Source organism: Armigeres subalbatus, chromosome 2, assembly GCF_024139115.2.
Source record: "Armigeres subalbatus isolate Guangzhou_Male chromosome 2, GZ_Asu_2, whole genome shotgun sequence".
In the NCBI taxonomy this organism is placed as follows: Eukaryota; Metazoa; Arthropoda; class Insecta; order Diptera; family Culicidae; genus Armigeres; species Armigeres subalbatus.
In genome coordinates, this window is record NC_085140.1 from 408,010,278 (window position 1) to 408,036,459 (window position 26,182).

Genomic DNA, 26,182 nt, shown 5'->3' on the forward strand with positions numbered 1-26,182 from the left:
AACGGTTTACCCAAAAGTTACTGTTTTCATATCGATTTTCATACAAACGTATGATTAGCTAAAAATTTAGGATGATTGTTAAAATAGCAAATGTAATCGTTTAAGCACAGGGGAGCGAAAAAGTCAAAATTTGAATCAGTCTAGGTTACATACAATATTGATGTATGATAATATTTGCTATTGAACAATTGCTAATAGTTTAGCAGACGGTTTCGGTAGATTCGTCGATCTCGTAAGAGCATCGCAAGCTTCTTCTTTTATATCACTATACCGTGCAAACTCAAACTTCGGACGCTTAAGCACTTTCTGAAATACAATCATCCTGTTAACTCACATTTTAATCACACCGTTTAAATCACCATTGCACTAAGTACAGTATTCATCTTTGAACTACGAATTTAATATGTGCAAGATTTTGCGAAGAATGTTTGCAATTTATGAAAATGTCCGGCTTCTGTTTGATTCAAACCTCGGACACCGGCAGGGGCTGGATTCATATTTCGGACACAAAGATTCAAACTTCGGACACCTGATTACACAGTACCGGGAAGAATGATTAAGAAGAATTTTCACTGCACAGCTCAGACTGTCTTTTAAACATTTCGTAGCGTTGATTTAACATGTCTTATTAAAATGTAACTATACTAAACAAGCGAAAACTATTAGTCTTTCCGATCCAGCTTGACGAAACATTTCGATGAAACATTTCAGAAAATTTCCCATACGAATTGAAACGTCCGAAGTTTGAGTGTGTCCGAATTTTGATTATTCACGGTATTCCAACTGGAAATTAGTAATCTATTAGCATTTCTGTGGTTGCAACTGCAACTCACGTGAAGGAATAATAATTATTATCAATAAACTGTCAAACTTCTTTGTCGCGTCTACTCTGACTTCCTCCATTAGGGTCTCGCCGACATTTCTTACCAACACGAACGCACGGTTCGTGGTTGCAAACAATCCCATTTGATTTTGCCGTGACAGCTGCTCGTGGTTGCAAACAAACTGAATGAAAGTGTGAGTGAAAAGTGCGTGTGCGTACACGATCGCAGAAAGCCTAATACACACTTAAAACTCTGATTCCACCTCGGTAATATTTTTTACCGATTTTGTTCTGTAAACTCAAATTATTACCGAGAGATCAGTAAAATTTTAGAATTATACCGATTTCTGCAATTGCAATTACCGATGAATCGGTAAAATAAAATCAAAATACTGACCTCAGTAATAATAATTACCAATCTGTTTTGCTTTCTAAAAGATATCGTTACTTTTTCCTTGATCGGTAATTTTTAATAGCGAGTATTCCGCAAAAATATGTGCTTTACCGAGTACTCGTCAATATGTGTAACGAGGTCTCGGGTTGCGACTGAAGCGACGCCATTTTAAAACAATCAAATCAAACTCATTCTGTGGTGAAGTTGCTGCAGGTTTTCGATTGTGTCGCGTGTTTCTATCTCGAAGAATAATTGAAATACAGCAGTTATAAGTAAAATGGAGGTAATTTTGGAAAGCCTGATGAAGGTGGACAACAGCGTCGCCGATCTATTCCGTAAGTAAAAATATAATTTATTCTTCGTTTTTTAAATTACAGCAAAATGGCTGACCCATTAGTATGTTTTTTCTGCCGCCGCCATGTCCCGGGTTACCTTGATGGATTGGGCCATCACATTGGATGGCACATTCAAAATGGCGATTTTTCCTCCGATTCCACTTTTTTTGACTGCACATTTTCCGGAGGTGTCGTAAGATACACCCATTGGTCGTCATTGAAACGGCACATAAAAGAGAAGCACCCTTCTGGTCAAATAAGCGCTGCAATCAGTTCTGAGAGACTCAATGACGATCCTCCCTTCGAGTCAGTTTTGATTGAGGATGACCATGGTGATCGAGTTGCATCTGAAGATGCAGACGGTATGGCACTCGAAGAGTTGAAACGAATTGCTTCGTTCAGTATCTGTCGGCTAACTTCCGACGTCGGATTGCCCTAATCAAAAATTTCGGAAGCTGTAAACATATTTGAGAACCTTATTTATCAACTTTCGGAGTTTCACGAACGGAAAGTTTAATCGTTTTTGAAAACACAAAATATTGATTGCGGTATAGAATCGACCAAGTTGTTTCCTTGCAAGTTTCAAAACGTCAATTTATTTGAAAATGTAAAGACTTTCCCTCGCCAGAAAGCATTTCTAAAACTTTGGCTACAAATATACCGGAGCCTCAAGAAAAATGTGTTGGCGTTAAAACTAGTATATGCCATGCATCTGGAGTTCGGTGCAAAAAGGATAAACGAAACATTCCAATACGTGCCGATACTTGAAACACTAAAACTCATTTTTCGAAATCCTCCAATCGTGCTTTACTTCAAAGTGAACAAGAAATGGTTCGAACACTGGGCCTGAAGGAGTACTGTTCATTTAGGGATGGTGCAACCTATCAAAAGAACGAAATATTCCAAACACATCCTGATGCTATCCGGTTATCCATATACCAGGATGATGTTGAACTGGGAAACGCACTGAGCTCGCGTGCAGGGAAAAACAAACTGTGCAGTTGTACGTTCAAAATACAGAACTTTCCAGAAAAATATAATAGTTCTCCTCGAGCAATCTTCCCTCTGATTTATGCTTTGTCGAGTACAGCCAAAAAAATCGGATACAATCATTTGATGGAACCTCTAATATCTGATTTGAAGAAACTGGAAAGTGGAGTAATAGCGTAATAGTCTACTACGGATCGCAGAAGTTCGAAATGAGAGCTATCGTCACCATGTTTTGTGGTGATACTCTCGCAGTTCATGACGTTTTTGGCCTATTTAGCCCGAGCGCCAGATTTTCTGTAGAATGTGTACCATCCCTAGACCAATGTTCCATGAAGATCCATTGAAGAAATTTCCTTATCGAACTCGCGAATGGTACAACAAAAATTTGGAAGCTGTCCAAGCAGGAACATTGAATCCATCGCAATGTGGATTAAAAGCAGGAGGCTCAATTTTGAACCAACTAGCAAATTATCACATAACCGAAAATTGGTCGTTAGATGTAATGCATGACCTGGCGGAAGGAGTTATTCCACTTACCGTGTCACTTATTCTGGCTCAATATTCAAGAGAATTGGGATTCCCAAAATCGTTCATTAACCAACGAATAAGTACTTTTTCTTACGGTTATGTGGACCGTAAAAATCGACCCATGGCCAATATTTCAAACGAGATGCTTGCTCACCCAACCAAACACAAGTTAAGACAAACAGCAGTACAGAACATTTTACTGCTAAGAGCGTTCCCTTTCTTATTTGGCCACAAGGTTCCGGAGGACTGTAAATATATGACGATGATTCGACATTTCATCAACACCACAAGGATCTTGTTTTCACCTGTCGTGTCAGAGAACATGTTAATCTGGTTGGATGAGCACTTGCGGCTTTTCGATGATCTATTTTATGATCATTTTGAACGACGCATCAATAAAAGTCATCACTTGCAGCATTACGCTGAGTGCATCAGACGAAGTGGCCCTGTTAAGCAATTCAATTGCTTACCATTCGAACAAAAAAACAAGGCAGCAAAAAATCAAACTGTAAACTGCCGTAATTTTTAAAATATATGCAAAAGCTTAGCACAACGTCAATGCTTTAAAATGACTTTAGAAATAATGGAGAACCCATTCCGAGACCGCATACTTTATAAATCTGGAAAATGGATTAGCGAGGAAACGCTGAATTTAAATGATTCGAAAACATTAGTATATTGTCCAGGATCTATGATGATCAATGGAGTGGAGTTCAGAAAAAATGTCATCGTAGCACTTCGAGTTCACGATAATATGGTGTATCCTTCCTATGGAATTGTCAAATACATCGTGGAAGTTGACGGACATATGCATCTACAGTTGAGAAAATGCAACACCACAACATATAACACTTTTCTACAAGCATATGAAGTTGAAGTGTCCAACGAAGATATACTCATTGGAATAGACAATATTTTGAACACACTACATTCTCATTTTGGAAAGCGTTCAATATCGAGAAGAAGTACATATCCAGGAGAATCTTCAACATGGATTACTAGTCACATTGTATAGAAAACCGGCTCGATAAAAACACTTCACTTAAGGTAATTATTCTTATAATCTACTTTTATCACATATCTTTTCATATGGCTTTGTATCAACATTTTACAGATAACCCGAGCAGGAGAAATTACCTCAATAATACCTCATTTTGTTATTGATACCATACTCTGTTATGAACTAGCCTTGCATAAGAGATAAAATACTAAAGGAATAATACAAAAACTAATATGCACAATACTTAAGCCATAACAAACTCAGTTATTAAGTTGAATTTGAATACCAAATGCATAAATAATTATTATTCGTTTGGTATTGAAATACCTAACCATGTTCTGCCTCAAGTATTCTGCATATAAGTTTTTGGTATTATTTTTTGGTATTTTACTTCTTATGCAAGGCAAGTTTATACCAATTTCTGTTATCGAGGTCGTCGCTCCTGCTCGGGAAGTAACATGATTTTAAATTCATTATTATACTATTAAGCACTGCAACATTGACTGCAACTTATTACCAGATGGCGGTGCTGAATACAATATCAGATCACTGTTCCCTGTTCACTGTATCGTCCGTATCGCCGGTATCACCCAAATAGTTTCCTAGAATGATTGAGAAATATCCAAATCAATAAAATCAACCTGAAGGGCAACAACATTCAGAAAAAGTATTTACCTTATCCATAAATTTACCGAACTTACTAACAGTTGGTTTCAGGCAAATATTAAGCTATATGTTAGGTATTTGAGAAATTGATTTGTTCGGAAATATTATTTTATTAATTTATTATTAATATTCATTAACACTTCGCGTTTGTTTGAATTTTGTTTCTGGTACCAAAATAAAAAATAAAGGAGCTCATCCTCAAAGAGACGTAAAACGAGGATCATTATAGGCCTTTTCATGTGACAGTGCCGAGACTGCAGGACTGTTTACAACCGCTGAACAGACCCGCAATCCTGAAGCTGTCACTTTCATAGAAAAACTTTCAGTTGACGATAAAATCAGCTGTTTTAAACGTCTCTTGAAAAGGCCCATAATAATAAACTTTGAAGTCACATTTATCGTAAAGCATTTCAAAAGAGCTTATTTTCGATATCAATCAGTTTTTGTTGTTTAGGGTCTGTCTCATTTGGAGAATTAAACTTAAAAGTGACAGTTCGAAAATTAAAAAATCACCCCGTTACAAGAATGGCTGGTGCTACCCAATAGGACATCGATGGAAAATGATTCGATATCTGTCAAAAGTAATCTTGCTCTGCGAGCAGGGTTATTTGATAATTATTGAAATGTCACTTTTAAGTTTAATTTCAGTTTAATTATCCAATTGAGACAGACCCTTAATATTTATTTTAAATTATGTGTGATTTGAGCTGTAGGTGATTTTTTTATTTGTATGATATTTAGCATCAAGGAATTATGTAAGTGACTTTCTATGTGACTACAATTACTTTTTCTCATATATAAGAATTTGCAATCGTTGCCAGAATTCTGTTATTAGTTAATGTGTGTTTCCCAGGGTGTTTCCACATAATAACATTCATGAATTCATATAACCATTATGTGGGAAATGCTACAGTCAAAATTTATGTGCGCCACACATAAATAATAGGATTGGATTTTTGCCAGTGATATTATATTTCAAAATAGTAGGGGGAAAGACGGCTTTGGCAGGTTTTATTCTATTATTGTCAGGGGGGTTTTTGTCGACCAAATTTTATGAAATTTGGCCACAATATTCTTTGATACGCAAAGAATGTTTAGGCCAAATTTGAGCAGAATCAGCCATGAAAAACCCCCCTGACAATAATAGAACAAAGCCGTCATTCCCCCTATCATATTTTTAGTTTCAGTATATAAAAACTTATTTTGTTTTTTTTTATTATTATTCTAGTAAATGAAGGCATTGACGACGTGGAGACCTTTCTGGATCTTGATGAACAGGACTTCACACGACTACGACTTAAAACAAAGCTTATTAAGACTATCCAAAAAATACAAAAAGACTATATGAACAATCCAATAATTGAAGAACTGGAGGAAGGCGATCCACTTTCCATTTCGGATAATGGTAACGGCGAGGGTAACGGAGGACCATCAGAAAACCCATACCGCGGGATTTTACTGGAACAGGTACCTAATTACTTTTTACTAGAACATCAAAAATATTGTAACTTTCTTCGATTTACATAATCAAAATTCTTGTTATGGATAGGCACTTTTATGATGGATAAATAATTATCTCATAAAATCAGATCCACCACATAATTGCACCACTTTTCTTTCCACCCCTTGTCCTACCCACTTTATTTATTTATTTATTTATATCGGATATTATTTTTTAAATCGATCTTGCTCGGAAATTTGAGAGAATATAAAAATGTTCGCATTAACGATTGCGCTCTAACACTGGTTCTAAGCTTCGATGCAGAGTACACGAGCTTTGTTCGCCAGTGACAGGCGTATGGGACCGTTGTGTGAAACAAATAAACCGGAGTAGTTGTGCACACAAAAAAGCAAAAAACCGTTACTGTCAAATCCTCAAATCACTACTCCACAAAAAAGCATTTCTCACGTAAAATATGATTACGGCTTATAAACCAAAACCATGATTTTTGGTTTTCTAGCTTTTACAGAAATCGTAAATGATTCTTCATGCTAGGTGAAACTCCGTTCTTGATATTTCTTAAGAAACACATTTATTGCTATTTTGAGTGAACGTCTCATGAATTATTTTGTTTAAGCTGAAATTGTGTAGATTTCGAAAAGTTTTCAATTAATCTAAATTTGCTGTTGTTGCTGAAAAGTTGAACCTCATTTTTCTCGGTTCAGCATAGGCCTTTTCATGTGACACTGCCGAGGCTGCACTTGTTCACAACCGCTGAACAGGCCCGCAATCCTGAAGCTGTCACTTTCATAGAAGAACTGTCAATTGACGATAAAATCAGCTGTTTTTAAACGTCTCGTGAAAAGGCCCATTGTTGGCTTTTCGTCTATACACAGAGCAAAAAAAAGTTGGGATTCCAACATTTTCAACATCTTATTTTGACAATAAGGAAAATGTTGTGTTTTTAAGAGCTAAAACATTTCATTCGATTGATAAATTGATTGATTTGAAAGTTTTTCTCCAGTTTGAAATTTTTATTTTAACAGTGAAAATACTTAAAACGAAAATTGTAAAATATTTAATCAAACTTTAACATTTCACATTTTTGGCAACACTGGCAGGAAGAAAAATGTAACTGGCAACTTACGACTATCTGTCAGTGAGTTGCGAAAAAATTGTTGAAAAGTTTGTAAGCGCGTTTATGTTTTTCGGGAGATTATAAATGGCCACATTTGCTCAGAACCCTGGACCTTGAGGCGCTAAAATAGTCCTACCACAAAGCTAGTTCTACAAATTGATTAGCAGAGAGTCACTGAAGGCTGCTTATCGCCGTTATACAGCACAGTACAGCACCCGACAAAGTTTTCTCATCCAGCATTCCAGTAAGCGGTTCCGTCGATTTGGCTACAGAGTGTGCAGCTCCTGGTGCAGCTGGTTCGTAGTTTGTAATTTATTAATTACATCAAAATGCTAATTATTATAACTTTATTCAGATCAATGATTCTTCACCCTCCAAAACAGACGATCCCAGGAAAACAGGCAGGGTCTCGTGCGAAAAAAAAGGCAAACTAAATCTGCTGAAAGTTTGCCATAAAGAGAACCGGAAAAGGGAGGAGAACATTAAATCAGTACGGCACCGCGGACGGTGGCCTTTGTCGTGGGACCAGCTTACCAGCGTCCGCCGTTTGACATGCTTCTGCTATCACAACTAGTACGACCGGAGAAACAAAAGAGATCAAGCTGACACCGCATGACACCTGTGGAACATGTTATGCGTGATCACCGGAAAACAGTGGCATTACCATCGCAACAGCACCGCAATTCCGGCGCAATAGAATGCCAGTCTAGAACCCGGTATTGAACAGTAAAGTACAGGAAATATACAATAAATATTATTTTTATAAATATGAAGAAATTTATTTTAATTGTTTTGATTGAAATTGGAAATGCACAACATTTGTTGTTCTGAAAGTATGACTGTTAATTTTAATGTAAAATACACATTTAATTTCAAGAAGAAAATGTTATTTTAAAAGTAAAATACATTCTTAGTTTTGAGAGAAAAATGTTACTTTGAAAGGTTGGCTCTTGTCAAAGTGGTTACCGAAGTGACATTTTTCAATTGTGGTTTTAACAATCTTTTACTTTCTACTGAAAATCACTAACTGATTTTCTTAATTTTACCAACGTCTCTTTTAATTCTACCAACGATTTTTTTGTGTGTAATCATATGTTACTCGAGATTTCTTCAGTTCCATAGTCACTATAGAATGTCGGGTGGGCAAAATAAAAGATGGGTTAGGAATGTAACCATGTAATGCTTAGTTTCGCTTGTGGATTATTCATTAATAAAATTGTTACTTAAATAATAATCAATTAAAATTAAGATTCATTGAATACAAAATGTATTTATCAGAATAATCAAGCTCTAGGATTTTAAATATTCTCTTGTTTTACTTAATATGATTAATTACATGGTTTAATGCAATACAAGTAATATCTTTTTTTAAATTAAAAATATTGCGAACCAAATCATTTCTTAATACATATGTCATTTCATTTGTAAAAACAATTTTTGGCCACCAGCGTATATAGAAGACGCCCATAGTCATAGCTCAGTAGCCAGCGCTCAGCCGACAACAACAATTTAGTTTGAGTGCACCTTTATCGTATACGTAGTAGTATACTAAATACTCAAGTTAAATATAAATTTAATTTAAATTGTCGAGACAGTTTATTGGCGTCAACTAAGTATCCATCGATTTCGATTAACCATTTAATTCCGTTGGAAGCGAGCACCACCTGAGAGAACTTGCTGATTTGTGCTGCTGTGTGGTAATTTCATCTACAGCCTGAACCGAAAAGAGGAAATGGCCATCCTCGTAGGAATCGATGGGATGTTGATCATCCGATTGCCACCCGAAGGTAAGTCACACAAATAAATAAACCTTCCTGAGAAAGCGCTAGTAAAAGCGATCATGGTAATGTGTTATCATACGAAAATTCTTAAGTGCTTTCTATTATTTTGCAGCGAATTTTTCATCCATTTATCGTCCATGGCCTATAGTTCCAGATACATATTTGGCGCACCAATCAGCAGGTATGTAGGTCATATTTTCTAAACAGAATATAACAAGTGTTAACGCTGGAGCTCATAAGCTTTAATCCACAAAAACAGTTACCCACTCCGGCGCCACGGCGTGAGCAAAAATGAAAACTTAAAGTACCGGAGTTGGTTGACTTTTAACGGCTGTTCGGCCACATTGAGAGTTGACGTAAAGTCAATGTCAACTTCTCTCCACGAACAGCCTAGATAGCCGTGTGGTGTCGGCAGCCGGTTGTCTGGCTAAGAATAACGCTACGGATTGCCTGTTCCAGTGGTAAAAGTCCACCATACAGGTGACTCCTAATTCTTGGTGTGATGCGGCTTTATGCTTACCGTGCCTATGAATGAATGGTTAAGGGGGTCTAAAATGAACCTAATCGCTAACGGAGCCTGTGAAGCACCAGAGCACCCTTCACAGTATTGAGCCCTTATTGCGCTAACCGGAGCTATGGCGTAGTTGACTTTTTGCTTCTCCGGAATAATCAGCTACTCTTATTCAATCTCAACTTGAGGTTAAATAAGGGTGGGATTATGAGTATGTTTTTATTTAGTTTTTTATCTAATTGTCACCTATATGGATTCGCTTTATGCGTTTTTCACAGTGTACTCTGTGTTTCGTCTTTGACGTTCTTGATCTTGATACGATACCGACTTGGTTTCATCGTTGCTGTTCACATAAATGTTGAAGTTGTGGAGTGTATTATCGTAATTCGCAATGGCTACAGTTAGGATAGCTCAAATCAATCTTCAGCACAAAAGAACAGCAACGATTAATCTTTGTAGACTTATGCAAAATGGCAAATCCCAAGTGGCTTTGGTGCAGGAACCCTATTTTCGCAAGGGTAGCTTTTACCTAGGTAACCTAGTGACCCCGGTTTTTGCTGCTTTCAGTAATGAAATGGCAAACTCTCGATCAGTGCCGCGTGCATGTATACTTGTTAACAACGCTATCGTTGCTACACTTATCTCTGAACTAACAACCAGAGATGTATGTGCTGTCACAATTGATGCAACTGGCGGATCCCCGTCAGGAAATACGTCTATTGTTCGGTTTATTTACCACATGATGAACCATCCCCTACGGATGCTTTCAAACAAGTGGTCAGTTATTGCACGTCAAAAGGCCTTCCGCTAATTGTCGGTAGTGATGCTAATGCTCATCACATCATCTGGGGTAGCTCGGATATCAATCTGAGAGGCTCCAGCTTGATGGAATACTTAAGTAGTACCGAACTTGGTTTACTTAACATAGGCAATCGCCCAACCTTTATGGTATCTAATAGAGCAGAAGTATTAGACATAACTCTCTGCTCCAATAGAATCAGTCACGAGTTGACGAATTGGCATGTGTCAGATGAGGAATCCATATCTGACCATCGCTACATCTATTTTGATCAGTTGAATGTTTCTTCGCAGACCTTGCGTTTTAGAAATCCCCGTTCAACCAACTGGGATCTCTATACAGAGTTGCTCTCGACAAAATTTCATGGATATCTACCATCTATTGAAACTCCTACCGACTTGGATGATGCCGTTGATACTACAACGTTGCATATCGTGGAAGCTTTTGAAGAAGCTTGCCCCTTGCGTTCTGTGAAAACCTCAAGAGGAACCCCGTGGTGGAATTCCGATTTGGCTAAGCTCAGGAAGCAGTGTAGAAGGAGTTGGAACAGACGCCATTCAGCAGGGACGGATTCTTTCAAGTTGGCTCGCAAAGCTTACAAGAAGGCTCTACGATCTGCTGAACGATTCGGCTGGAAAAACCTTTGTGCAAATGTTTCCAATTTGAGTGAAGCCACTCGATTGAACAAAATTCTTGCGAGATCCAAGGATTTCCAAGTTGGCGAAATTCGCAAGCCAAATGGCGACTACACTTCTTCTGACGAAGAAGCGTTAGAGCACTTATTTGTGTATCAAATGGATGTGTAGATATAGCATCTTCGGATGTTCCTGATGTCTTTTCATGTAGTTATGGGTCTTGGGCTCAGGCTCGTAGAATCATAACTACTGAATCGATTCAATGGGCTCTTAATAGTTTTGCTCCTTACAAATCTCCAGGGGAAGATGGGATCTATCCTGTTCTTCTTCAGAAGGGTTTTGAGCATATCAAACATGTTTTGAAAAAACTTTTAGTATGCAGTTTTGCTACTGGGTATATTCCCATATCCTGGCGGGATGTCACTGTAAAGTTTATCCCAAAAGGAGGACGTGCTTCGTATGAAGAAGCGAAGAGTTTTAGACCCATCAGTCTGACCTCATTTCTTCTGAAATGCTTAGAACGTATTATCGATCATCACATTCGTGATGACTGTTTGGCAAACATGCCTCTTCATGTTAATCAACATGCTTACCAATCTGGAAAGTCCACCGTGACTCTTCTACACAAGGTTGTCTACGACATCGAAAAAGCATTTGCTCAAAAGCAATCATGCTTGGGTGCGTTTTTAGATATTGAGGGTGCTTTTGACAACGTGTCTTTCGATGCAATATTGGAAGCCGCACGTTGTCATGGGCTACCTAATATAATTACCAAATGGATTCACCAGATGCTTAAAACCGACATCTCTACTCGACATTACGTCAAGCAGCGATTAGGAAATTAAGTGTCTGTGGCTGCCCTCAAGGGGAGTATTATCTCCACTTTGTGGAACCTCGTTGCAGACACGCTATTGAGATTACTCAATAATGGCGGTTTTCCTACCTATGGATTTGCCGACGACTATCTAATATTAATAGCCGGTTTGTGTATTACTACTTTATTCGACCTGATGCAAAATGCTCTTCAGGCAGTCGAAAGTTGGTGTCGCCAATATGGCCTTTCGGTTAATCCGAATAAAACATCTATTGTACTTTTCACGGAAAAACGTAACCGTAATGGTATTCGCCCATTACATCTTTTTGACTCTGAAATCAATGTAACGGATCAGGTAAAGTATGTGGGACTAATTCTTGATTCCAAGCTCTCCTGGACTCCTAACATTGAGTTCAGAGTCAAAAAGGCGTGTATGGCTTTCGGTCAATGCCGACGAACTTGTGGTAAAACTTGGGGTCTTAAACCCAAATATATCAAATGGATTTACACAACAGTTGTACGACCAATTTTGGCTTATGGATGTCTTGTGTGGTGGCAAAAGGTGAAGTGAGGACAATTCAGTCTAAATTAGGCCATCTTCAAAGGATGTGCCTAATGGCAATGACTGGTGCGTTCTCTTCGACTCCCACGGCTGCTCTCGAGGTTCTTCTCGACGTTGTCCCACTACACATACATCTCAAACAAGAAGCACTTTCTTGTACTTACCGATTATGGGTTCTCGGTTTCATGGAAGAGAATCCTGTAAACCGCAGTTCTACACACACTTCGTTGTTACAACTCATGGTTGATTGGGACAGAACAGTCCTTGCTCCAAGTGATCTCACACTCGCTAGTAGTTTCCCTTATAGGACATTTTCAACACAATTCCCCTCGCGGGATGAGTGGACATCTGGCTATTTGGAGAGAAGTATGTCGGACAGCATTGTTTGTTATACTGACGGCTCCCTCTTCGAAGGTAGAGCGGGTGCAGGTGTCTACTCGCGTGAGCTAAGATTGGAACAGTCCCACTCACTGGGTAGACACTGCACTGTCTTTCAAGCGGAAATATTTGCCATTATGTGTGGAGTGCAATCCGCACTGCAGAAACACATAATGGGCAAAAGTAATATACTTCTGTTCAGATAGTCAAGCAGCTATCAAAGCCCTCGCTTCGGCCAACTCAAGGTCGAAGTTAGTAATCGCATGTCGAATAAAAAATAGAGGAACTGAATTCAGTTAATACATTGCACCTTATATGGGTACCTGGCCATTCTTCCATAGCTGGAAACGAATTGGCTAATGAGCTAGCTCGCACTGGAGCATCACATGACCTTGGTCCTAATCCAACTATCCCGATATCTAAGTGTTGGGTGAAGGTTTTGATTAACTCTTGGGCTTCCACTCGCAAACGGCATTGGAGTAGTTTAGATTCATGTCGTCAAACTAAATTGCATATCCAAGAGCCATCTCCGATAGTAGCAAGCTGTTTAGTAAATCTGTCATAATTGCATAATTGCAGTGTCTTAGTCGAGGCCTTGACAGGTCACTGCCGACTCAACTATCACATGGCAAATATTCAACGTGTTGAATCCTTTGTCTGTGATGGTTGTGAATCCGATTATGGAACTTCTTATCATCTGATATGTAACTGCCCAGTTTATGCGCAACTGCGTTTCCAAATATTTGGTAAACACTTACTAAGTGAAATTGACTACAGAAACCTGAACCTTCAAAGTATTCTGTTGTTCATAACCCGTTGTGGTAAGGAGCTATGAGCTTTTGTACGTGTTGTATACGTTGTATGCCCTCTTCAAGGGTACCTTTCCCAAACTTCCAATTTTTCTTCCATCCATATTCCTTTCCTTTTTGTTCACATCCTTTTCCGTCAGGTGCGTGATGAGAAAGGCTGTGAAGGCGATGGCACAAATCTCCCGAATAGAGGTGAACGTGCCCCTGGAGCCGACGTTCTGATACCTGATACCTGATACTAAATACTCAAGTTAAATATAAATTTAATTTAAATTGTCGAGACAGTTTATTGGCGTCAACTAAGTATCCATCGATTTCGATTAACCATTTAATTCCGTTGGAAGCAAGCACCACCTGAGAGAACTTGCTGATTTGTGCTGCTGTGTGGTAATTTCATCTACAGCCTGAACCGAAAAGAGGAAATGGCCATCCTCGTAGGAATCGATGGGATGTTGATCATCCGATTGCCACCCGAAGGTAAGTCACACAAATAAATAAACCTTTCTGAGAAAGCGCTAGTAAAAGCGATCATGGTAATGTGTTATCATACGAAAATTCTTAAGTGCTTTCTATTATTTTGCAGCGAATTTTTCATCCATTTATCGTCCATGGCCTATAGTTCCAGATAAATATTTGGCGCACCAATCAGCAGGTATGTAGGTCATATTTTCTAAACAGGAATATAACAAGTGTTAACGCTGGAGCTCGTAAGCTTTAATCCACAAAAACAGTTACCCACTCCGGCGCCACGGCGTGAGCAAAATGAAAACTTAAAGTACCGGAGTTGGTTGACTTCATACTTATTATGATATTTATGCATGGTTTTCCTTTCTTTTCCTACAGGAAATTTATGGCACAATGTCCAAAATTGGCTAGATGGTACGCACCCCCACTCTGGCCAGGGTCTGGGATTCCAGGCATATGTAGAAAAGTGGCCGCTGCCCACCGTGTTATGGGAGATGCTGCAGCTTACACCGTGTGAGTGAAGAAAAATAATTGAAATAAAAACTAAAAGCTATTCAATGCGATTTGATTGTTTTAATTTAAAAGGGAAAAAAGATTGAAGAGTGCGAGGGAGGACTGGGGAGCTAGTTATTATTCTAAATTAAAATATTTCACTCTTTTTTAATAGTGTGAACATTTTCCTTTGACAGTTCTACAATTTAGTTTTGAATGTTCAAACTTTTAATTTTAGAGCTTTATGTAACTTGTGAACCCTAATCATAACAAAAGTTGGCGTACTTTTATTTTAAACTTAATGCACTCTCTACGAAAAAGAACCAACCGTCTAAAGACACCATACCATGATTCCTCTTAGTTCCATTGGGTTAAGATTTTTTTTATTTATGTAGGTAAATACGTTTTGTTGAACGATGATACTTTGTTCGAACTTCTTTCTATGAATGTCAGTACATCTCACAATTGCAATACTGCCGTCTCTCAAATTGATATCGGCAGATACGATAAGAATTTTATATAATTTTAAGTATTAAAGTATTAAGTATCAAACTTATAGGGCCGTTTCCTTCACCTCCGCTCAGGCCTTAAATCACCTTCAAACGTATGAGTAAGCAACGCTTAAGAGTTAAGCGAGGTGAAGATTTTGACCCTAAGTAAAAAAATCTTCCATAAATTGACAATAATTTTTATTGTTCATGGATTTTATTTTCTTCTAGGCTATCGACATAAACATCATCTTCAGCAAAACACCTTCGGGAAATGAGATCATGGAAGTTTTGAATGAAGAAATAAACCCGAATGACAAACTGTTGAATCAAATAAATCGATTACTCTGCGAATTTCTGAAGTTAAATTATGGATTGTAGGTTTCTAAACTGGATTTTATTGCATTATACATCAAATACATCATCATAATATCATGTAATGTTGCTCTACAGGCATCCTTCGACCTTCCACAAGAATTTGTTAGCTGTTTCGCTTGTTAATACATACCCAGTACTAGGATCGACGAACCGTGATGTTCCCCAGGCTTTGTGGTTTTACCCACATGGCCGAGGAAAATATCGACACGCGGGACGTATTCACTATCATATGGAGTATATGTCCAGGAAATCCGACAAACGAATGGTTAACAGGCCAAGGTCGATCGAGCAGCTTGCGCAATTACCGGTAGAAGTGACAGATTCCGATGACAACATAGAGGAGTTGGTAAGTAGCTGGCACTTTTATAGTTCGATAGATTATTAAATTGATTTAATATCAATTAATTACACTAAATTAATGATTTCGTGTGTGTTACTTCTACGTGAAGTACTACTTCCATATCATTAATTAACTACTTTGTATTGTTCAATTAATTACGATGAAAGTACGGCAAGCTCCAGTTTGAATGTAGAGCCATTGATTAAAAAGAAGATATAATTATATTAGCTAATTAGACTGATATTTTCAAATTGTTACAATTTATTTTCCATTTCAGATTCTCGAGTTAAAATTCATCAGCCCAAATTCGAATACCAAGTCTCGTGCAGAAGAATTGTGGATGATAACGTTTTCAGATCGTGAAAAATACCGTAAAAACAAAGATTTCCAGGAATACTTGAAGCTGTACCAGGTAGCATCTGCCTTCGATGGAATCATGGTACCTACTCGGAACAATCTGAAATTGTTTGTATTCTAATCAACAAAATTTCTAATTTTTAGATATCAATGGATTTCGTTAAAATGTATCCTGATGCGCACAATTTCTGCGAACAGTTTTTAAATTTGCAAGAAAAAGTTCTTGCAAAATATGGCGATTTGTTTCTTCACATTCAAAGTGGTAATTTTACATAACAACTTTTATTGACTATGTGGACTATGAGGACTGTATTCAATTTCAGATTTTTTACGAACTTTAGCTATCATTAGGGCTAAGAATCCGTCTCGTGGGGTCAAGCGCTCAAAAAATGATTCTTGGACCAAGAAAACTCCTCTCGATGGAATTGTTGAAATTCTCAAGGTAAACGGAAGCTTGGACAATTTTATTCCGATTATAATCGAAACTAGCTTTTTCACATTACTATTTCTATCGGACGTATTCTAAGACGAACAAACAATTATTTATATTATTTAAATACATTTTACTTTCTTTACCCACAGATGGACGATCCTGTTGGGTACAACAATATGCCACCTGAAGGGATTAATGCTGGAACATTCGTCTGGAAGGAGTGCACTATCAAGATAGCAGCCAATATTCTTGATTGTTTCCGAATCCTTTGCGAAGCAATTAATGTATTCAACTGCGACATTAGTCCCGAGAACAAGCAGTTCTATGCGTTCATATTCGCAGTAGTGATGAACATCACACCACTGACCACCACCGGGGAAAAATTTTATCGTTCAATCAAATAATCGTCTAGAATCATACCAATCGAGATTGGTAATGGCTAGTTTTAAGAATCAAGAGGATTTAAGAACAAACCTCCAAAACTTTTGAAAATGTTATTAGAAAATTTAAGTATTCTAAGATAAAACAGGGTTGTTGTAAGCACATAACATTAGTATAGAATTTGGTTGAGCAAAATTCAATATTTTAAGCTGATACCTATAAACTTGGTTGTTGGTAGCACATAAAATTAGTATATAAGGTCGAGGTGAACTATTTTGATGCATTAAAATGAACAAATAAAATCAACAAACATAATAAATTATGTCTATTGTTTATTTATTTATATTATATCATTGAAAAAAAAATATACGGTTACTGGTATTACCGAAAAACTGTTTTTAAATTTACCGAACCAACGGTAATCGATTACAAAACAATGTAAAAAAAATACTGAAAGCTCGGTAAAACGATATGTTTTTGACATACGAATTGACAGAGTTACTCGGTATTTTTTTACCGAATATACAGTAAATTTTACAGATTAACTCAGTAATTTTTGACGTTTGAACGATGAACTTTAGGTACCGAGCACTCGGTACTTGAATTTGATTACCGAGGTGAGTACCGAGAGCTCAGCTGTTGAGAAATCGGTAATTTGTGAACCGAGCTCAGTAAAAAAATTAAGTGTGTAGGATGACCACCAAACGCCGTTGACAGCCCAGCTGCCACGATGGACTTTCCTGTAATGAGTCACCGGGGCTCAGTCTGACTTAGTGGCAGGTGCTTAGTCAGACTGTGGCGGGTGCTTTCAAATCAAACATTATAGTTATTTCAATTGATTATTTGGATACGTGATCGCTTAAGAGTGTTGTTCATCCTCGTTCATTTGAAAAATTTATTTTAAAATCCTTTTCAAATGTTGGTATTAAAATTGTATACTTCACCAGTGTTCGTAATGCTCACTCAATCTCAAGAGCACAGGTCAAGGTTAAGGTCAGATTGTATTTCTATCAACATGAACTAACTTAATAGGCCCTTGATCTGAATAAATCTCAAAAGCGTTCAACAATAACATTTATGTTGCCTAATGGATGCCTAATGTGGTGAAAATAATCATTTGTGATACCTTAAAAATACCATATATTTTATCTCATAATTCATTGAATTCAATGAGAAAATAAAACGAAACACGGCTACGTACCGCATACAAAGTGAAATAACAGACTTTTTTTTTTCGTGCGACCGAATCGCCGAATAATATGCAATTAATGTGATTCAAATTTCGAGTTAATTTATTAGACCATGCAGGGCTTAACCACTTTTTAGTTCCGTGTCGCTTTTCTCAGATGACAGAACGATGTTCCCCGTACCAGTTATACAACTTTGGCGAGAAGCAAAAGGGGGCCAACTTTTTGCTACGACTTCTCTTCGAAGTTACACTTATGTTATGTGGTATAAAGGAATTAGCCCATTATTGTGCATTTGGTGAAGCCAATGCTATTTCATTGAAACCATCGGTTACAACTGAAGAAACCTCCAGTACAGACGCCATCCTGGAACTATAGGAACACCTCTGTTACACGAAGGCGCAAGCGGTGCCGTGGAGGAAATCGTTCTCGAATCGTACGCCAACACCTAGGAGCACGAAATAAGCTCCGTCCACCGAGCTCGTCTTAAACGCGTCCAATCATGTACTAATTTATTTATTTACCGACCGCACATAGTACAAACTTTGATTCCGACACTTTTTTTCGTTCTCATATGAACGCGTCCAATCTTACACTCCGCAAAATGTGCGTTCGATATGAGACACAATCGATCTAATTAATTTGTTTTCCAACCACATCAAACAAAAATAAACACCTGAATCTAAAAAAGAATCTACGTCCGAGATGCACGACCGATCATGCACTAAATAATTCGTTTTTCGGCCGCACAAAAAAAAATAAGCACTCGGATCTCAAAAAATGTCTGCGTCCGATCTTGCACTAAGTAATTTACTTTTCGACCGCAATAAACAAAAATAAACACCCGAATCTAAAACAAAATAAGCGTTTAATATGAAACACGATCGATCATGCACCAAATTATTTGCTTTCCGACAGCGCAAAACAAAAATAAACACCTTGATCTCGAAAAAAATATGCGTCCGATTTGAAACACGACTAATTTTGCACTAATTAATTTACTTTTCGACCGCACTAAACAAAGACAAACATCCGGATCTTTTTAAAAAAAATCCAGCATCCGATATGAAACACTAATTGGAAACACTTGGACTAATTAATTTGCTTTTCGACCGTAAAAACAAACAAAAATAAACACTCGGCTCTCGATAAACTTCATCGTTTGACATCAAACACGATCGATCTTACACTCATTAATTCGCTTTCCGACCGCCCAATACAAAAATAAACACCCAGATGTCGAAAAAAATCTGCGTCCGATATGAAACACGATCATCGATCTTGCACCAATTTATTTACTTTCTGACCGCACTAAATAAAAACCAAACACCTGGATCTCGAAAAAAATCTGCGTGCGGTATGAAACACGACTGATCTTGCACTAATTAATTTACTGTTCGACCGCACTAAACAAAGATAAACACCCAGATCTAAAAAAATACCCGGCGTCTGATCTTTAGGGGTATAGATCACACTTTTTCGATCATTTTGCATGCTTTTGCATTTATCAAAATACATTGCCACCATTCTTGGAAAAACTTTTTTTTTTGTTTTAAATTTTTTTTCCAAGGGGGGGGACCCTTGGGAATACAATGATTGTTACGGCAGGATCGTGGCTTCCGGCGGGTTTTAGGGTCACACACACGGATTGTTCGGACACTATCCACAACGGTCACTTTCGGAGAAAACTGGGCACCACAAAATTCACCTTTGAGTATTCAAGACACTTTATTCTTTACGGTTTGGCGGTTCAACTTTAACTGATAGCTTTATTAGAATACATCGCTTTTTTAACCCTACGTTGTGAAACATATCATAATTCAAAAGGCTATAAAACTGAAATATTTCCTCATTGCTATAATGCTGGCAGTCATTGCTGCCAGTATACCTAGAGCATACCTTCTTTTAAGGCAACGATTGACTTTGGGAACTGTCATCGCCGCCACCTGAAATTCTACAATTTCATTCATGATATTATACTACTACTACCTACTAGCTTACTACTATGAATTCAAATTATAGATTGTTTACATTTCAGATATTTTTAGTTTTTTCCTCAAATGGCAGCATACATATCTTCGTAATCGGACGGCGGATGATTCCTTTGCTGGTATGGAGATCAACGACTCGGACGAGACCATCTGGACCTTCGATGCTGTTGACAATTCTGGCAAGAGGCCACTTCACTGGAGCTAGGAATTCATCAGCGACGACTACCATCCTACCAGGCTGGATTGCAGAGTTTGGAACGATGTGCTTGTTCTCCTTCTGTAGTTCCTGCAAATATTCGGTCTTCCACTGGTGCCAGAACTGTTGAACTCGGTGCTGCAGGGCATGCTTATGATCCAATTGGCTGATCGGAATGTGGCTGACATCGGTATCAGGAAGTGCAAGAAACGTTGTTCCGATAAGGAAATGGGCTGGAGTGAGGACGGCCAAGTCATTGGGATCCTCCGTAAGCGGTGTCAATGGACGCGAATTCATTGCACTCTCAATCTGGGTCAATACGGTTGATAGGTCCTCGAAGCAGAGTTTTGCATTGCCGAGCTGACGATACAAATGTTTTTTCGCCACCTTAACGGCAGCCTCCCACAATCCACCGAAATGTGGGGCCTTCGGTGGGGTCATGTGCCACTGAATTTCTTGGTTTGCGCAAAATGTGGTAATTGTTCCGGATACTTTCTCTCGTTGCAGAAGCTGATACAGTTCGTGAAGCTCATTGCGGGCTCCTTCGAAGTTCTTTCCATTATCGGAATGTATGTGCGATGGACATCCACGGCGAGCGATGAACCTTCGCAGAGCGGTGAGGAATGCAGCAGTTGACAGGTCACTCACCAACTCTAGGTGCACCGCTTTGGTAACGAAGCAGACGAAAACGCTGATATATGCCTTGGTTGGTGATGCACGCTTGTGGATGGGTTTGATATAGACTGGTCCAGCGTAATCAATCCCAGTGATGGAGAATGGCCTGCTGACTGTGATTCTCTGCTGCGGTAACTGGCCGGTTTGCTGCTGGAGGGGAACGGGCGAGGCACGAACGCAACGGAAACAATTTCGTACGATGCTGTTGAGTAGTCTTCTTCCTTGTATTGGCCAATAGTCTTGGCGCATTGATGCTAGTGTGACGCGGCCGCCACCGTGTAGAAGTTTGAGGTGGTAATGTGTGGCAATTAACCGTGTAAGTGGATGGGAATTGGGTAGAAGGATGGGATGTTTGGTCAAGTATGGCTGATCGGATAGACGCAATCTTCCTCCAACTCTGAGAACTCCCTGCTGATCGATGAATGGACACAGAAGGCGCAAGTTGGAATGTTTGGATACGGCTTTCCCCTTCCCCAAGTACCTTATTTCTTCTGTGAACGCATCAGCTTGGGCCAACTTGATGAGTTTCATACGGGCTTCGGACATTTCTTCAGCGTTTATCGGGTGTTGGATTGCTTTGGAATCGGAATATGACGTTGATGCGTTTCTGCGACGACATGCTTTGAAAAGCGCAGACAGAAAGCGGTTACTCGAATCAAGCGATTATATGACACGGAGGTGCCAAAACTTCGTTGACTTCTGGCCTGTTTTGGATCGTCGCCACCATTCTGCGTCGTTCGAGGATGTCTTCGGCTGTGCTACTTTGTTGTGTCATAATTGGCCCCTCAATCTCGGGTGCTCCTAACCAAGATGGTCCATGATGCCGCAGGATGCTGCCGAGGAAATCACCAACCCTCATTCCTCTTGGAAGAAGGTCCGCCGGGTTCTCTTTTCCTGCAATATGGTGCCAACTGGATCCCTGCGTCGTGTTTTGGTCCTCCGAAACTCTATTGGCGTTTAAGGTGTTCCAAGTGTAAGGGGGTGACCGTAGCCATTCGAGTGTCACAGTAGAGTCCGACCAGAAATAGGATTCTGATATAGGCATGTCCAAATCAAGACGAACTTTATTATGCAGCCGTGTAGCTAGAACAGCTGTGGATAATTCCAGCCGGGGAATAGAAATGCGTTTTAAGGGTTGCAGGGTTGTAACCAAAGCTCCTGTAACAACATTTTTGCTCGTATGACGACAGGTGCTGTGAGCCCAAGAGGATCGAAATGTTTTGAGACGGCTGAAAGAATGGATCGCTTTGTGGGAAAGCCATCACCGGAGACTATAGTAGATTCGAAAAGCAACTGATCCGGGCCGGGTTCCCAACAGACACCCAGTGCCTTGATGGGCTCGCAATGATTAAACTTCAGTGTTGAATGGGTTCCGATTTGTGATGGTGCGAGGCCTTCCAACACGATTGGATTGTTCGATGCCCACTTTCTTAACTGGAATCCTCCTCTGCCAAGCAGCTCATCCAGCTCCTCACGGGTTTGTATTGCCTCCTCCTCTGTGTTCGCTCCCCCTATGTAGTCGTCCACATAGAAACCTTTCCTCAGAGCAGGTCCACCGAGTAGGTAGGTATCACCGTCGTCCGCAGCAAGCTGTTGTAGAGTGCGTGTGGCCAGAAAAGATGACGGTGCGAGTCCGTATGTGACTGTCTGCAGCTCATATGTGGCCACGGGCTCATTCGGATTGAATCGCCAGAGAATTCGCTGTAGGGAAGTGTCCTCAGGATGCAGCAATACTTGGCGGTACATTTTTGCAATGTCCGCGACTAATGCGATGGGATACTTTCTGAATCGAAGGACGAGGGTCAGAAGTTCGTCTTGGACAATTGGGCCTACTTGAAGGGCATCGTTAAGGGAGTAACCGGTGGATGTTTTGGCAGATCCGTCAAACACCACCCGTACTTTGGTAGTGGTACTGGCTTCTTTTAGTACGGCATGATGAGGTAAATAGTGGACCTGAGGGGGATCGGCTTCGGTCGGCGGGACAAACCTCATATGGCCAAGTTCCAAGTACTCAGCTAAAAACGTGTGGTATTCGTCTTTCAAACGGGGTTCTTTGCTCAGCCGTTTTTCGAGGCTATGGAAGCGACGAAGGGCAGAAGATTTCGACTCACCAAGCATGTGATCGAAATTGATATGACGAGGCAAACGGACGATATACCTTCCCTCTGCTGTGCGGGAGACGCTGGAAACGTAGTGAGATTCACACTGCTGTTCTTCCACCGAGTAACTTTGCTTGTTGTCAACTTCTTCGATGCGCCAGAAGCGCTCCAGTGCTTCATGGAGAGGATCGGAAAGTGAGACGTGACATACTACGGGGGGCGAACTGACGAGCATTTGTTTTTTTTCCGGAAACGATCCAACCGAATACGCTTTCGATGAGAATGGGACCATTTTCCATCTCGATTCGGCCACCGGGGTTCACGTAGGAAAAAAGTGTACAGCTCCAAGAAGCATGTCGTTGGCACCGGTTTTGTGGAAAGACGGATCAGTAAGAGGCGGGTTTTTGGCCGCATGCCAATCATCCATCGGAGACGATATTACGGGCAAATCGATTGTAATACGGGGCATAACGAGAAAGCCAAGGTTGATCTCAAAATCAGAGTGTCTCGATCGGATAGTGGTAGTGACGGAGTGATTTGCACTAGAGGATGACTCACCGACACCAAACACAGGGACGCTTATTTTATTCCGTTTCAACCGCAAAAGTTGGCATAGTCTATCACTGATGATATTGGATTGCGAGCCATTGTCCAATAATGCTCGCGCTGGATGCTCTCGTCCGTGGCAATCAACAACCATCAGCACGACCGTCGACAGCAAAACATTAGCGTTTGATATTTGTGATGAGTTGGTAGTCTGAGCAGTGACAGCATTCATCGATGGGGTGTTCGTTTGTTGTTTACTACTGTGTCTTGTCTGATAAAGGGCTTAGGTGTGTAGGTAGTTGAAGGCACGGTGCGTAATGTTGCGGATGGATGATCGTTCTCGAGTGGCTGGTAGCCTGGGTGAAGTAGTGAATGGTGTCGCCTTTTGCAATGACGGCAAGAGAATTTCGATTGACAACTACGAGCAAGGAGGTCTTGGTGAAAACAATTATGGCAGAGGTGTTGGTCATTCACAACTTTCAGTCGATCGGGAAGGGACATTTTTTCGAACCATGGGCATTGGAAGAACGGATGATGTTGATCGCAGGAGTGGCATTTTCGATGAGTAGTTTCAGCTGCAGCATGCGAAACGGTTTTATGGAAGGATGATCGTCGAAACATAATGGATTGATTGCTAGATGTTGGATGTGCTTGATGGTTTACGGACATTGATTCCAATACACGAATGCGACGTTGGAGAAACTCGATCAGGCAAGAATAATCGGGTTTTTCAGTGGTTGTAGCAAAGTCCTCCCAAGCTTTCAGTATCGTGTCGTCGAGTCGAAGACACAATAAATGCTCCAACATAGTACTCCATCCATCGATTGGTTCACCCAGCTGTCGAAGGGTTTTCGTGTGGCGCTCGTACTCGTCGACTACCGAATGTAATGCAGCGGCGGATTCTTTCTTCATACTGGGACAGTCGAGAAGGGCTTGTAGGTGGCGTTTCTTGAGGAGGTAGTCGTTGGCGTAGCGGGAAACTAGGGTTTGCCAAGCGATGGCATAATTGGCAGAGCTAATGCTGATCGATTCGACTAGTTGTGCTTCTTCTCCTTTCAGGGCAGCACGGAGATAGTGGGATTTTTGGATGCCATGAACCTCGGGGTTGGAATGGATAAGAGCAACGAATGTGTCATGGACTGGGAGCCAATGGTTATAATCTCCGTCGAACTCCGGCAGAGAAATTGTTGGCAGCTTGATTACGGAAAGCCCGGAGGGCGATAGTTGGGGTATTGCGCTTGTCAGAGGTACATTGGGGAGGTAAGATTGGAGGGTAGCTTTTACTCGGAAGTAACGGGTTTCATAATTGTAGCGAAAAGACAGGTTCTGTGCCATACCTTCATCCAGTCCCATCCACACGGTATCAAGATTCTCTAGACGGAACTTCACCTGGCCTCGATCCCGTTCCGCATCAAACGCGGTGAACGTAGTTCGGCGATTGATGAGCTGTTGTCTCGTACGTTCGTCCGTCATTGTGGAGTCGGATGATCGTTGCGTGCACTAGATTGGACGACACAGAGAAAGACCCGGTAGAGCCGGACAAACGGAGTAGAGAACTTGGAGCGTTACTAACCTTCTCAAGGCTAGGTTTAGGCCTTGGATTTCAATTCAAAAAACAGCAACGGCTATCCAGACGGGTACAGCGGATCATCGGGCGATTCTACGGAAGCGGCTACTAATGACGTCGTCTCTTGCTAGCTATTGTTGGATAACAATATACGGACACTACTTCTGCAACTCCACACCGGATAGGAAGGACCGGAAAAAATCGGAAAAATCTCAAAGCACCCACGGAAAGTCTCTGCGCACCTCGGAATAATACGTACCGAGTGCCTAATAAGATTAGGCCTTGTATTTAATGAAACAAGCAGGAACGCTGGAGAAGCTTCTCGTTGGCGCGGGAGCACAATAGGGTCCAGGAAGATGGCGATTTTATGAATGCCGCTGGGCAGACAATAGTGCGGAATGATGGCGTCAGATAGCGTCGTAGTCCGAAATGCGATGACGGATTTTCTGGGAGGAAGCCGTATCCTGGTCACGGCACCAAGATGTTAGGGCAGGATCGTGGCTTCCGGCGGGTTTTAGGGTAACACACGGATTGTTCGGACACTATCTACAACGGTCACTTTCGGAGAAAACAGGGCACCACAAAATTCACCTTTGAGTATTCAAGACACTTTATGCCTTACGGTTTGGCGATTCAACTTTAACTGCTAACTTTATTAGAATACATCGCTTTTTTTAACCCTACGTTGTGAAACATATCATAATTCAAAAGGCTATAAAACTGAAATATTTCCTCATTGCTATAATGCTGGCAGTCATTGCTGCCAGTATACCTAGAGCATACCTTCTTTTAAGGCAACGATTGACTTTGGGAACTGTCAATGATTTTTCAATAATTCCGATATGCAATGTCCGATTTTCAATATCAAACAATGGAACCGCATTCCCCGTCGAATGCAATTTGTAACGAGTTAATCGGATAATGCCTAGTTCCAAAACCTGTGTCTACAAAATTTGTACACATACACACGCACATACAAACAT

General features: G+C 40.1%; 1 protein-coding gene and 1 long non-coding RNA gene across 2 annotated transcripts; both read left to right on the forward strand.

Moving 5' to 3' along the window:
- Positions 1-1,239: 1,239 nt before the first annotated feature.
- On the forward strand, positions 1,240-16,961 carry LOC134216658 (uncharacterized). The gene is made up of 8 exons (XM_062695509.1): positions 1,240-1,552; positions 5,965-6,203; positions 15,281-15,426; positions 15,503-15,773; positions 16,045-16,206; positions 16,269-16,386; positions 16,448-16,566; positions 16,707-16,961. The coding sequence occupies exons 1-8, from the start codon at positions 1,495-1,497 to the stop codon at positions 16,959-16,961; spliced, it is 1,368 nt and encodes a 455-aa protein (XP_062551493.1). The 5' UTR covers positions 1,240-1,494.
- LOC134217607 (uncharacterized) lies at positions 7,339-8,094 on the forward strand. The gene is made up of 2 exons (XR_009981109.1): positions 7,339-7,611; positions 7,671-8,094. It is a non-coding gene; the product is annotated as an uncharacterized LOC134217607 (long non-coding RNA).
- Positions 16,962-26,182: the final 9,221 nt, after the last annotated feature.

Excerpts from the sequence above, each read along its gene's own strand:
- LOC134216658 (XM_062695509.1), top strand. The coding sequence starts at position 1,495 with ATGGAGGTAATTTTGGAAAGCCTGATGAAGGTGGACAACAGCGTCGCC. Across the intron at positions 1,553-5,964 it reads CAGCGTCGCCGATCTATTCC|TAAATGAAGGCATTGACGAC; the intron begins GTAAGTAAAAAT and ends TTATTATTCTAG. Across the intron at positions 15,427-15,502 it reads CTGAAGTTAAATTATGGATT|GCATCCTTCGACCTTCCACA; the intron begins GTAGGTTTCTAA and ends GTTGCTCTACAG.